The sequence below is a fragment of the Anolis sagrei genome, chromosome 2 (assembly GCF_037176765.1).
Source record: "Anolis sagrei isolate rAnoSag1 chromosome 2, rAnoSag1.mat, whole genome shotgun sequence".
Lineage (NCBI taxonomy): Eukaryota > Metazoa > Chordata > Lepidosauria > Squamata > Dactyloidae > Anolis > Anolis sagrei.
This window is the reverse complement of record NC_090022.1, coordinates 35,704,398-35,719,459: the sequence shown is the minus strand read 5'-3', so window position 1 is coordinate 35,719,459 and position 15,062 is coordinate 35,704,398. Positions and strand designations below refer to the sequence as shown.

At 40.8% G+C, this 15,062-nt stretch overlaps 1 protein-coding gene across 2 annotated transcripts in view; it reads right to left on the bottom strand.

Moving 5' to 3' along the window:
* Nucleotides 1-15,062, bottom strand: part of SLC25A26 (solute carrier family 25 member 26) — a 167,766-nt gene that overhangs the window by 44,407 nt on the left and 108,297 nt on the right. Inside the window, exon 6 of one of the 2 annotated variants that reach the window (XM_060766403.2) lies at nt 6,593-6,637. The exons of the other annotated variant lie outside the window; for it this stretch is intronic. Within the exon in view, the coding sequence (XP_060622386.1) occupies nt 6,593-6,637 (45 nt within the window). The remainder of the gene's footprint in view (nt 1-6,592; nt 6,638-15,062) is intronic. 2 annotated transcript variants of the gene reach the window in all.

Here is a 15,062-nt window from a genome sequence, read left to right as displayed (position 1 = left end):
AAGGATTGGGGATTTGTTCAAACAATCCCAACACTGAACCACCACTAGTAAAGGGATTATTAAATACATTCAATTAAGTGTTTGGAGGCTGCTGAGCCTTTGCCACCAACACACTATTTTCTGAGGTAATTTTAGTATGAACACTGGCTACCACCACACTTAAAGGAATGTTAGGCTTCTGGTTTGGCAAGAGGTTTTAAGTAAGATGTGTTGTGCTGGATTCGCACTCAGGACTCCAAACTCTGAGGTAAGTAACACTGAGATTGTTTTAGATAAACGCTGCCACCATTCTTAAAACTCTGTTTCACTAAACTGCTATGGAACTGTTTCACATAGAGGCACTCTTGAGACAGTTGTCCAATTCTGGGCAACGCAACTGAAGGGAGATGTTGACAAGTTGGAATGTCTCCAGAGGAGGGTGACTAAAATGATCAAGGATTTGGAGAACAAACCCCATGAGGAGTGGCTTAAAGAGCTGGGCATGTTTAGCCTTCAAAAGAGAAGGCTGGGAGGAGACATGATGGCCATGTATGAATATGTGAGGGGAAGTCATAGGGAGGAGGGAGCAAGCTTGTTTTCTGCTGCCCTGGAGATTAGGATGCAGAACAATGGCTTCAAAATACAAGAAAGGAGATTCCAACTGAACATGAGGAAGTGGAACTCTCTGCCTTGGAGTGTGGTGGAGGCTCTTTCTTTGGGGGCTTTGAAACAGAGGCTGAATGGCCATCTGTTGAAGGTGCTTTGAATGTGATTTTCCTGCTTCTTGGCAGAGGGTTGGACTGGATGGCCCACAAGATCTCTTCCAACTCTATGATTCTACTTTTTTAAAACAAAACACAAAAAAAAACAGGTGCTACTCACCTACACATAATCCCATCTTCTAAAAAACTTGAGCTTCAGTTTTATTATTTATTTATTTATTTATTTCTTGCACTTATTGACCGCCACTCTCAGCCCTAGGGCGACTCGTGGCGGTGAACAACAACATAGAAAAGACAGTTTACAATAAATCAAGACAGTACACAACAATCTACTACTACATAACATATACTTATGCTAAAAATCCGCTTCGTCATATCCTGGGGTCATAGTCGATTTCATAGTCATAGTCCATTCCGGTCATCATTTCCAGTGATATGGCACTCAGTTGAAGGCCAGCTCGAAGAGCCATGTTTTCAGGCTCCTACGAAAGGCCATAAGGGAGGGCGCCTGTCTAACTTCAGCAGGGAGGGTGTTCCACAGCCGGGGGGCCACCACCGAGAAGGCCCGCTCTCTCGTCCCCGCCAGGCGTGCCTGTGAGGCAGGCGGGACCGAGAGAAGGGCCTCCCCGGATGATCTCAAGGTCCTCGTGGGCTCGTAGGCCGAGATGCGGTCTGCAAGGTATTTTGGGCCGGAACCGTTTAGGGCTTTGTAGGATAACACCAGCACCTTAAATTGGGCCCGGTAGCAAATCGGCAGCCAGTGGAGCTGGGACAGCAGGGGCGTTGTATGCTCCCTGCGCCCTGCTCCTGTTAACAACATGGCTGCCGCGCGCTGGACTAGCTGAAGCTTCCGGGCCGTCTTCAAGGGCAGCCCCACGTAGAGAGCGTTGCAGTAGTCGAGGCGGGATGTGACCAAAGCGTAGGCCTTGGAGGCAAGTAATATTAAAACCCTTGCTAGGTACCATGATTAAAGCCACTGGTTTAATCCGTGATGAATCTTAGACCCTAATACAAGTGAAGCAGCACTTACAATGGATTTATTACCGAGGTGACTCTGCATTTTCCGGGAAATATGCAGAACCATATTTTGATTACCCCCAATTGCCTATTTATTTTGTGATCCAAATTCCATCTGCGTTTATAATACATTTCATTTCCAGTGTCTTGAGTGTCTGCTGAAAAGGTCTTAAATTCTGGGAATAACTACACCATGTTCCAGTTTTTAAATTTGTTTTTGGAGAGTGCCCTGTCTTTTACTCGCCTTGCCTTAATCCTACCACTTGAATTGTCCAAGACCAAATTCTAATTAGATAGCAATTACCCTTCAAGTGTCCTCTTCTCTGAACAAGGCTTTCAGACTATTTGTTATATATCAACAGTACAGAAGACAGCTAGAACATACGGGAAGTAAAACATGTTAAGTCCAAAAGAATATACGTGAGAGTCCATAATTAAACTTAGCTCATGGCTTGATGGTGGCTGTAATAGTAAAAAAAGAATTCTTAACCATTACGACAGAAGTATTTTAACAGTGCTGTCTAGGTAGCTTCTGAATACATGGTAATTTTTTTGCAAAGCTATTTATTCCACCTTAAATTTCGTTTTATTGGAGATTTTGGTTTTATGCATTTAAAAATGTATTTTCACTGATTCCTTTATAGACATAAATATCCATTTACCATTATTTTAAACCCTTGTGCCGGCAGGACTGAAGACCAACAGGTCAGAGGTTCGAATCTGGGGAGAGCACGGATGAGCTCTCTCTGTCAGCTCCAGTTCCCCATGTGGGGACATAAGAGAAGCCTCCCACAAGGATGTTAAAACATCAAAACATCCGGGCATCCCCTGGGCAACATCCTTGCAGACAACAAATTCTCTCACACAAGAAGCGACTTGCAGTTTCTCAAGTCCCTCCTAACACGAAAAACAAAATTAAATATGACAAAATCACAGTTTGTCTTTTAGATCCATTTTAAATATTTTCATACTATGCAGAATCCATGGATATAGTGGACCAACTATATACAAACTAGAACTTGCTTGTCTTTAAGGTGCCAGAAGATCCTCAAGTAAGTGAACATTGTTATGAAAACTCCAAACCCAAGTAAACTTTAAAAGACAACCCTGCAACTTACATATCAGACTGGTCAGGTCTCCAAAAGTTTCAGTGGAACTCATTTTTTAATCCCTACATACATTCCACATTTATTTTTCAAAGGCTGAAAACTAAGCATTTATGCTTCATGTACACTTTATACCAGGCATGAGCAAACTTGGGGGCTGCATGCTAGCACTCCCGGCTAGGAGCACTGACTGTCAGGTGATAGAAGGAAGGAAGAGAAGGAGGAAGGAAAAAGAGAAGGAAGGAAGAATGAAAGGGAAAAATGGAAGGAAGGAAGGAAGGAAGGAAGGAAGGAAGGAAGGAAGGAAGGAGAAAGAGGGAGAGAGGGAAGGAGGAAGGAAAGAGAAGGAAGGAAAGACAAAAGGGAAGGGAAGACAAAAGGGGAAAAAAGGAGAAAGAGAGTGGGAAGGAGGGAGAAAAGAGAGAAGGAAGAAAAGACAAAGAGGAAGGAAGGAGAAAGAAGGAGAGAGGGAGGAAAGGGGGAGAGAAGGAAGGATTAAACAGTGGAAGAGAATGGAGGAAGAGAGAAAGAGGAAGAGAGGGAGGAAAGAGAAAAGGAAAGATAAAGGGGAAGGAAGGAAGGAAGGAAGGAAGGAAGGAAGGAAGGAAGGAAGGAGAAGGAAGGCGAGAGGGAGGAAAGGGGGAAGGAAGGACGAAATGGTGGAAGGGAATGGAGGGAGAAAGAAGGAAGGGAGGGAGGAAAGAGAGAAGGAAAACAGGAAGGGAGAAGGAAAGGGAGGAAGGGAGGAAGGAGAAAGAGGGAGGAAAGCAGGATGGAAGGATGGAAGGGAATGGAGGGAGACAGAAGGAGGGGAGAGAGGACAGAGAGAGAGAGAGAGAGAGAAGGAAGGAAGAAGGGAAAGAAGGGAGAAGAAAGAGGGAGAGAGGGAGGAAAGAGAGAAGGAAGGAGCGATGGAAGAGTGGATGGGAAGGATGGATAGAAGGAAGGGAGGGAGGGAGGGAGGAAGGAAAGAGAGAAGGATGAAAGAGTGGAAGGGAAGGAAGGAGGAAGGGGAAAAAGAGGGAGGTAAAGAAGTGAGGGAAGGAGGAAAGAAAGAGAGAAAGGAAGGAGGGAGGGATGAAAGGATGGAAGGGAAGGAGAAAGAAGGAGGAAAGGAGAAAGACAAGAGAGTAGGAAGGAAGGATAGGATGGTGTGTGAGAAGAGGGCCTGAGAAAAGAGCCCAAGGGTTCACATCTGGCCCCCAGGTCCGGGTTTGCCCATAGCTACTTTATACACATAACCTGACGGTAATGGGTGTCACTATCCCTGCAGATAGTTTTGAAATACATTAAGATTCAGATTTCTGAATACAGGATATTCAATCTAAATATATCTCAGTATTTCCTGAATACTGGTGATTGTTTGTAAAATGCAGATTGACTTCTCTTATCTTTTTTGTTCATTGGCTTGGGACAGTGGCTATATAATACACAGACTTTTCTATGTGAACCAATAATGTCAGTGCATCCTCTCCAGCAGCCTTCCTTGTATATCCTAGGGTTCTTGTTGTCCTGTAGCCCATTAACAAATTAGGTTGCTGTTAGAATGCAACAGGTAATTTCAATCAACCCAAATGAGAGATTCAAGCGAGGATAATGTAAACATGATTAATAACAGGCTTCTCTTGATGTCACGCTATGGGAGGCTACATATTGGGGCTTCTTCCAGCAGCCTAATTTTAAATGGAAAATCCAACTCAGGTTTCTTTTTATGTCAGTCAAGCAAGGCCTGGCAAGGCCTGAAATCTACTAGCATCTGACAGCAGTTTTGTGGTTTATGCAAAATTATTTTGTGGTCTCCATCAAGTTCCAAGTGGGCAAATGGTTTGGAGCCCAAAACCACTACTATAATTTACGTTAACTGCATGCCTCAGAAGATAGCCGAAAGGGTGATTTAAAAGGGGAACCAGTTTGCAGAACTGCCCTAAACAAGAAGTTGCCGCACGACCACAGCTAATAATCAATGGAGTAATCTGCAGGTCCCACGGCCTCTAAAACTAATTGAAGATCTCCCACCCATGTAGTGACTGTTGCCTTCAATGTTAGTGTTAGAACAAATTAAGTCTAAACTATTCTTTGGGGTGAACCTTTCTAGGGGGGAGTCCAGCAACTTGGAAATCCTGAACAGACTGACCACCCCACTTATATTCAAGCCACCACTGCTTCTATTCCTTGAAAAGAAAAATCCGAAGACCCCTAAGATAATTACCTTCCCTATTTATATTTTCCCTTAAATTGGGCCTCAAGAGGGATATCTGATCTCCATAATTCCACAACAGTAGCTAAGTAGATAGAATCACAGAAAATTCTTAAGCGGGAAGAGACCACAAAGACCACCAAGTCTGATCACCGACCACATAGGAAGACACAACCTAAGCATTCCTGACAGATGGCCACCTAGCCTCTGTTTAAAATCTTTAGAGAAGGTGATTCCACCACACCCTGAGGCAGAGACTTCCACTGCAAAGTGGAATCTCCTTCCTGTTGTTTGAATCATAGTCTCTGGAGAAGCAGAAAACAAACTTGTTCCATCTTCAATTTTGACATCCTTGAAATAAATTATTTATTTATTTATTTACTGCATTTATATCTCGCTCTTCTCACCCTGAAGGGAACCAAGGCTGGCTCACAAAAAAGGCACAATTTGATGCCATATATACATAAAGATAAAGGTAAAGGTTTCCCCTGACATGAAGCTTAGATGTGTCCCGTCTCGGGGGATGGTGCTCATCTCCATTTCTAAGTTGAGCAGGGCCTCTCCAGAAGATCTTAAATTCCTAGGTGGGACGTAGAAGGAGATACGTTCAGACAGGTATGCTGGGCTGGAGCCGTATAGGGTTTTATAGGTCAAGACCAGCACTTTGAAGTAGGCAGACTATGTAAAAAGTTATTCTGGGGAGTAAGTCAACTGGACACCTACTCTTAGCTGAAAGATTCTGAAAGTTAAAGTCTAGTAAATTAACTCTTTCACATACTGAAGGCTGAGGCATGGCTCCAGGCATGGTGGGATCTATTATGCCAGGCGTCCTCAAACTTTTTAAACAGAGGGCCAGGTCACAGTCCCGCAAACTTTTGGAGGGCTGGATTATAATTTGAAAAAAATATAATTTGAATTCCTATGCACACTGCACATATCTTATTTGTAGTGCAAAAAAACACTTAAAGCAATACAATAATTAAAATTAAGAACAATTTTAACTTGTGTGTATTTCTATGGGAAGTGTGGGCCTGCTTTTGGCTGATGAGATAGGATTGTTGTTGTGCTTTCAAGTAGTTTCAGACTTAGGTTGACCCTGAGGGAGGGCCAGGTAAATAAGCTTGGAGGGCCGTATCTGGACCCCGGGCCTTAATTTGAGGACCCCTGTATTTTGCTATCAATTGGTTTGGGTTGTTTTATACCAAAACTGCAACATCTCTTCACTAAAGTCAAGTATAAAAGACATACCTTGGAGTTAAATAGCAAAGTTATTTTCTTGCTCATTTTCTAATGACAATTCTGATGTTCTAAATTTTGCATAACATTAGCCAACAGCAGGGAGGAACAAACCTCACTACCTCTGAGGATGCTTGCCATAGATGCAGGCGAAACGCCAGGAGAAAATGCCTCTAGAACATGGCCATATAGCCTGGAAAAAACTACAACAACCCAGTGATTCCGGCCATGAAAGCCTTCAAAAATACTTTGGATGACATTTTTTGCAAGTGAACCTTAACATTTCTAGTTTGCGCTTGTAATAATTTTAGTATTCATTTTTTAAAGGGACTTACCTTTAAGAACTCCCACAGAGGAAACTGTACAAGAGAGAAAGGGATCTGGAGAGGGAGAGAAAGGGAAAACACCTGTCACATAAGCAAAAATGGTCCATTGGCTTACTAAATTAGGAAAAGTTATTGTTCATTCAATGCATTGTAGCTTATTAAAATTATAAATCTTGGAGGATTATATTATGAACACAGCTGCTAGAGAGCTGGTTTTGCTACAGAAACCTTTGACTTTGTTTATTTCATTCCCTGCTATGAGGTTAATGTATTGTAACCTGGGTGAGCTTAAAAAGTACAAACTGGCACCAACAAGTATGGCAAATTTGACTTAAAAGTCTGGAAAAGTCATAGAGACGATGATTTAGAAGCTACGCGCAATAACCCAGCTTGCCAAAGAACTGCTAGCTCAGGTTTAGTGCTCAGCTGTCACGAAGGATTAACTAAAGGCTTAGACACTTTCTAAGGAAAATCATATAATACCTGACTGTTCTCGGGTCAGTACTGACCTGTGAAAGAGAGCAAAATTATTAACCCAAGTTGTTTCTGCAAGAAAATGTACCCTTGAAGACTACCTATTCCTCCTTTCATCAGAACTCACACCTAAACACTGAAACATGCACCTATTATTTTAATCCTCTGACTTTTTAAATATTCAGGCCATTTGACCAATCGCATCTTCTCTTACAAATCCGCTCGGAAACTGCAGTTTTCGAAGAGGCCCTGTTCTCGGTCTCACTCCCATCTCAGGTATGGCTGGTGGGAAGGAGAGAAAGAGCCTTCTCTGTGATCGCCCTGCTGTCACCTGGGATTGCAACATCGACAATCCATTCTTTTAACACAATCGTGTGGTCAGTATTATTATTATTATTATTATTATTATTATTATTATTATTAGGTATATCATTGCGGCTGGGCTCGCATCCTGGCAAGAGATCCAACGACCACTCTTTTCCATCACACAATGAGCTTCCGTAGTCCATTTATCGAAGAGATCTGGCATTGGATTACCTGCCAGCTCTGCAACCTGCCATTCTTCTAGCTATTCTCAAAAAGCAAAGCATCCTCATCAAGTGGTAAAAAGCAATCAGGGTAAATGTGCATGGAATCCTTTCACAGAACAAGATGGCACCACCAAATGATTGCAAAACCACATGGTGGTGAGACATATTTATTTACTGATGTATTAACATATGGCATCAAATTGGCATCAAATTGTTGCCTTTGTAAGGCTGCCCTGAGTCCCCTTTGGGGTTGAGAAGGGTGGGATATAAATGTGGTAAATAATATATAGATAAATAAATATTTTTGTATGAATTCATTACTAATCGGTGAGTCTACACTGGGCAGCTGTTTACTGCCTCTTGAGGTTTATTTATTTATTTACGATATTTCTACCCTGCCTTTCCCAAACTCGAAGGTGACTCAAGGCGGCTTTACAACATAGGCAGCTACTCGATGCCATTAAAACAATGTAAACATTACAATAAACATTTAAACCAGAATTATAAAATACATACATTAAAACCTTTAAAAACATAAAACCACTACCTTCACTATTAGCCTCGTCATCCAAAATCATTGTCTAAGCCATTCCAGCATTCAATTTCACATAGTTCTGTGTTTATCTATTGCGCTAGTTTCCGAAAGGGTTGTTCAACAAGCCATTTACCCCATTCCCAAAGGGTTGTTCAACAAGCCTTAGAGTCTTTATTGCCAGGGTTTGGAGATAAAGGCTCTGTGGCAACAGCCCAAGGCTCACAAGTGCACAGCCAACCAATGTTTTAGCCTTTGCATCTTAGTTCGGTAAGTGGCTTTTCAGTGACAACATGCAATGACAGAGCCTTTTTCTGGCGATGCTTTTGGTCCTGCGAACTGTGTCTTTGTTATTTTGCATCATGTCAATTATAAACAACCAAATTCTCATAAGGTCATTATAGGATATTCATCTCTTTTCCACACTATTCCTTCCATTTCAATCTGGAAAGACTGTCCTGAGCTTCTTGTAGAAATGTGAGCAAAGAATTTGCACTGGTATGAAGCATGTAACAGAAACCATGCAACAGGTAGAGGGGATGGAGAGGTGGGAAGGCACTTGAGCCCATGTCTTCCTTGTGCTTCTCAAATATGATCCAGGTAGTATGGGAAGGTAGGAAGCCTCCTGTTAAGGGCTAATCCCAGTGAGGGCAGAACCACTAAAATGAATAGGATTTATAAATCATCATTAATGTAATATTTAATGGGGTCTATTCTAGCTGAGACTCACACTAGATTTAACTCTAAGTCAAAGGTAAAGGTAAAGGTTTTCTCCTGGCATTAAGCCCAGTCGTGTCCGACTTTGAAGGTTGGTGCTCATCTCCATTTCTAAGCTGAAGAGCCAGCATTGTCCGTAGACACCCCCAAGGTCATGTGGCCAGCATGACTGCATGGAGCAACGTTACCTTCCAGCTGGAGTGGTATCTAGTGGTATCTGCTCACATTTATATGCTTTTGAATTGCTAGGTTGGCAGAAGTTGGGCCAAACAGCGGGAGCTCACCCTGCTCCCCGGATTTGAACCTGCGACCTTTTGGTTAGCAAGTTTACCAGCTCAGCAGTTTAACCCACTGCACCACTGGGGGCTCTACCCAAAGTCTATGGAGGGTCAAAATAGTAGGAATCTCCTGATTGAGAATGTTTGGTAGTGGCCAACTATTTCTCATGATATACATTTTAAAAAGGCATAAATTTAGCACATTTGTTAGTGAAAGAACATTCTTGGTTTATTTTATTACTCTTCTGCATAAGCATTGCAGCCGTTTCCACTGGATGAAAACATTCACACTAGGAATTTCTGCTTATGTCTCCTCTGAAACCAATAGGAATTAAGTGTGTGCAATGTATACTGGACTATAGCCATTGTTATTTTAGCATGTTCGTTGTTTTATCTTGTTATTTTATCTTGTCCATAAAGAACAGTGTTCTATAAAAGCGCTATAAACTTTAGACGTAAAACAATATTATACCATGACTGTCAACATGGCAGGCTTCAGCTCGATCAGGTTTACATCACAGATCAGAGCTGCCCTATGAAATCTATACAGACATCTAATAAAGAAAAGTGAATCAGAGAGACAGCCATTCATTGTGACATTTAATTTAACGTGATGCTGAAATGCACTCAAGAGCCCTGGCATGAATTGTTTATGCTTTTTAAAAAAAAATGTCATTGTGAAAATGACTAATTTAATGCATACATTTATGAAAAAAAACAACAGTACAGGAACAGATGTAACTGTTTAACATTAATCTAATATATTCCCTAAGAAAAACAAAAACACTTGCATTTGGCTATTGGTCCATATCACCATCTGTCTATGTCTCAATTTCAACTTCCAAAAATGGCAAAACAGCAGAACAAAAAGCATGTTTGTTGTAATGTAAAGTCTTCTTCATCTTCATGGCTATGCCTTTATCTCCTAACTGATGTAGGTGGGTTGAAGGGCATAGCTGCATTAGTCTGGATCAGTGTACAAAAGGGATCCTTTTGTATCAGCTTTGAGAGTAATTGAGAGAAAGAAGGTATGTAACAAAAGCTTTCGTTGACTTCAGCTACATGAAGGACTGGAATATTATATATACTCATGTACAAGTCAACCTCATGCATAAGTCAAGGGCAGGTTTGGGGGCCAAAATTATTTATTTTGATATGAGCCATGAATAACTCAAGGTTCATTCTGTTGGGAGCATGCAAGGACTGTTAATATGTGTGTCAACTGTAAAATAAGATGCATGAAACTGAGTGGTTGGGCAATGCCTGGGGAGCAAGTGTGAGTAGATCAATAGGTACCCTTCTGGCAGGAAGGTAACAGTGCTCCAGAAGTGATGCTGGCCACATGACCTATGGACAATGTCGGCTCTTCAGCTTAGAAATGGAGATGAGCACCACCCCCCCAGAGTCGGACACAACTAGACTTAATGTCAAGGGGAAAACTTTACCTTTACTTATACAGCACCATATATTTCAGGTCCTCCTATATCACAGAAATGAAATGAAAAGGACTGTTCTGTTTATCTCTTATTGTTTGAAAATAGCATTTTCAAAAAAACATGTAGCCACATAAAGCTTGCATATGAAGATGAAATTAAACATATTGTATACATGGAGCTGTAAGCCCTGTATAATAATGCTCTGCCACCTTCACTCGGTTCCTACTGTCTAGTAGCATATAGACAAAAAGGTCTCTATCACTCTGCATCCTCCCCTATGTTTTCCAACACCACAAGAGTTAAAGATTATTGTCTGGTTCTTCAGGTTGCAGCTAATGATTAATACATGAGTCTACACCATTCCTCTGCCAGGCAAAACTAAGCTTGACAGACACCTGCCATGGGAAATTTGTTATCTAGTCAGGCAGGAAGTGGCACTGAGAAGAAATCAATGCCACTGCTGTACATTGAGCTGACAAACTGAAATCTCATAGGAAGCTTCTCATCACAAACAAGGAAGATTTTCCCTTGTGGCATCTCAAAGCCCCACAGTAAAGGTCAAACATGGTTCTTATTTATCAGGGCCATGAAACCCAAGTGCCGTGATTAAATTTCTTCCTGTCCCCAATTTCAGGTGCCAAATCCCTGTTCATTTTACAGCAGAAGCTCTAATACATTTACAAGGAGAGATACAGACTCGTGAAAAGATGCTTCATTTTCAAATGGAGCTAACGGGATGATCACTATGCCCAGTATGATCAAATGCAATGTTACTTTATATAAGAGCTACCCAGCTTAGGACTAAAAAAACAAATAGCAGTGCCCTTGAACTGACCCAGAGAGAAATCAACCCAAATTCTATAATTACACACACAAAGAGATGAAAAATTCAATGATCTGAAAATCTGGGTTGGTATTTTATTACATTATTATATAATAGCCATCCCCTGCGACGCATTGCCAGTCTGTGGATATGTGTGTTGTGTGTGTTTATATTGTATATGTGTACATATGTGGTTTTGCACATGCGTTGTAATGTAATTTTTTGGGGGCTTTTTAAGTTTCTTCTGCTGTGTTTTTCAGTGTTTTTATGAGTGATGGTCACTTGTTGGTGTTGGGTTACCTGAGTGTGAACCTGTGTGAACCTGAGTCTGAATCTCTGATTGTATTGCCTAATGTTGATGCTGATGCTAATGTTGTTGGGCCTAGTTTGAATAGTGAGGCTGAAGAGATCAATAAGGACGAGACTCAAGTTGGAGACACTTTGGGCAGTAAAAGTCCTACAGGCTTTGATTTAGAGGTTTCAAGGGAAAACCCAAGTTCTCATGGGAAAGTTTCTGTCAGACTGAGAAAAGAAAATTAACTCCCTTTTCCTCCTGGCCAGAGCTTGCAAGATAACTTGACACCTGGTCGGGTCAATGATAATAGCCACAGCTTGGAGATAAGTCAGAGCTGCAGGGAGGTGCAATTTTTATGTAGGTCTGAGAGAATTCAACAACTGAAACCAAAGGTTAGAGTTAGCCAGAATCAGTTTTTGGGATTTAAGAGTGCCCACAAGGGTGATTTCCTCAGACCAAGCATCGTTTGGTATCAAGTACAAACCTCCTGGGTTTTCCAGTTTCCAATGGTCTAGTCTCTAAGGGAATTTCTGGCTTCAAGTGAGATTAGCTGAGGGCTAATCTGTTCATGGATTTCTATTGAGAGTTGTTTGTCTGGAGTGCAACAGTTGGCCTGATAGGTGTATTGTGTCCAAATTTGGTGTCAATTCGCCCAGTGGTTTTTTGAGTTATGTTAATCCCACAAAAGAACTTTACACTTTTATTTATATAGATTACATATAATAGTACTAATAATATTGCAGAATAGTGGTATAGTATAATATAGTAATATATAATACTAATAGTGTGTTATACTAATAATTATAATATATTGTATGTACATATAATATTGATCATAATATTGTAATATCATATATTACTACTAATAATACAATATAATGATATAATAACCATATATTTTTATTATATGTAATATTACTAATAATACTGCACTATAGTGGTATAGTACAATATAGTAATATTTAATAATAATATTGTGCTATGCTAATAATATAATATATTGTATGTACACATAACTTGTAAGCCATTCTGAGTCCCCTTCGGGGTGAGAACGGGGGGATATAAATACTGTAAGTAATTTTTTAACAGAAAAAACATCGAATAATTTTGCTGTGACTGCCAAGATACAATATAAAAATATAATAGTAATTGATTCATAACTTGAGCAGTATTTCAAATGATGGAATAGTGTGGCATCAATTCTACACAGAGCTTCTTAAAAGTTCTCCATGGCACACGGAAGCAAAATATGTTAAGAATGAATATTATATAATATAGTAAAGGTAAAGGTAAAGGTTTTCCCCTGACATTAAGTCCAGTCGTGTCCGACTCTAGGCATGGTGCTCATTTCCATTTCTAAGCTGAAGAGCTGGCGTTGTCCATAGACGCCTCCAAGGTAATGTGGCAGGCATGACTGCATAGAGTGCCATTACCTTCCTATTGATCTACTCACATTTGCATGTTTTCAAACTGATAGGTTAGCAGAAGCTGGGCTAACAGCAGGAGTTTATGCTGCTCCTCGGATTCAAACCTGCAATCTTCCAGTCTGCAAGTTCAGCAGCTCAGTGCTTTAACCCACTGCACCACTGGGCACTCCATTATATAATGTATATAATAATATTTGGTATTATCTAGGAACAATACATGTTTAAACTTCAATTCATATTTTGCACATCAAAGTTCTACTTAAAAATTGACACGAAAGACATGAGGGACTTCTGTTCAGTTGAGTGAGAGGGTGGGTGAAACATTCAATCTCTACTCAGTCTACGTATATATTTCATTCTATGCCCTACTTCTGTGACAACCACAGAAATCCAAAGAGGCGGCCTCACCAAGGCGTGGAATTGTCCCTGGTTCCTCAAAAGCAAAGGGTAAGTTCTGGGAAGCTCTACCAAGGGGAAATGGTTTCCAATATGGCCCAAGGGGCAGATGTGTGTCTGCAGCCCATGAGCCTAGCTCAGTACAAAGAGGCTTATGACCAGGAGGTTGGTCACTATATGATGAATTGGCCACATTCAGCTATGAATACAACAACAGTGTGAAATAGCTGCAGCTGCATCAGTGGAGGAATCCATGAAATCATCCATTTTCAGGGTCTGTATGCGTTTCTATGAATAAGTGGGGGGAACGCATGGAGAGACAGAATATAGCTATCTCTTATATGACTTAATATTAATAGTCTTTGCATACAATAATGCCAAGCATAACAAAAATGCTCACTGCCTCAACATGAAATACAGATGCTTGCTTATTATTACTACGTAAAGACAGTACTATGCATTTTGAGAGGCAGAAATCCTTTACAATTATAGGCATAGGACATTTCCACTCCATCCATCCAAAATCCATTATTGAAGACACTAGGAATTTAGTCCCAGATCTTACACCCTCAGTATGCATTCTAACATTAAACTGTGGCTCTTCTCCAGCTTCGATTAATGTCGTAATAGATCTTCAGTGTTCCATCCTAAACAGCAAATACATTTACACATTCTGATGACTATTGTATAGAATCTAATTTTGTTATTTTGGGAGTCAGAAATATATTTAGCTTATCGTATTGCTAAGGAGTGGTTAGGGTTCTGTGAAAACAATGGCCGGGGACATTTGAAACCAAACAGTGCTAAAAATAAGCAAGAGCTGATGATCATAGCAAACGTTCGTGGTTCCAGTAAGCTGCATGACCCCATTACATTTTAATGGTTGCTGATGATGATGGTTACCAAATCTAATTCAATTGTTTGTTTGTTTTCATTCTTATGGTTCCAAAATGTTAGTAGTTCTCATTATTCTTCCTATGGATGAAGATGTTGGGGGGGGGGGGGGGATAGTATTTAGTCAGATACCAATTGTACAAGTTCTCCCACTTAAAAAGATGAGAGAGACCTGTAAATGACATCATAGGTAGACCTCAACTATGAGAGACAACATGAGAAAACACATCCAGAAAATCACATAGTGTGATTTTTAACAAATTTATTTGCAAATTATGGTGGAAAGTAAGTATTTGGTCCATAACAAAAGTTCATCTCGATACTTTTGCTATATATCCTTTATTGGCAATGACAGAGGCCAAGCGTTTTCTGTAAGTCCTCACAAGGTTGGCACACACTGTTGCTGGTATGTTGGCCCATTCCTCCATGTGGATCTCCTCAAGAGCAGTGATGTTTTGGGGCTGTCGCTGGGCAACACGGACTTTCAACTCCCTCCAAAGGTTTTCTATAGGGTTGAGATCTGGAGACTGGCTAGGCCACTCCTGGACCTTGAAATGCTTCTTACGAATCCACTCCTTCATTGACCTGGCAGTGTGCTTGGGATCACTGTCATGCTGAAAGACCCAGCCACGTTTCATCTTCAGTGCCCTTGCTGAGGGAAGGAGGTTTGTACTCAA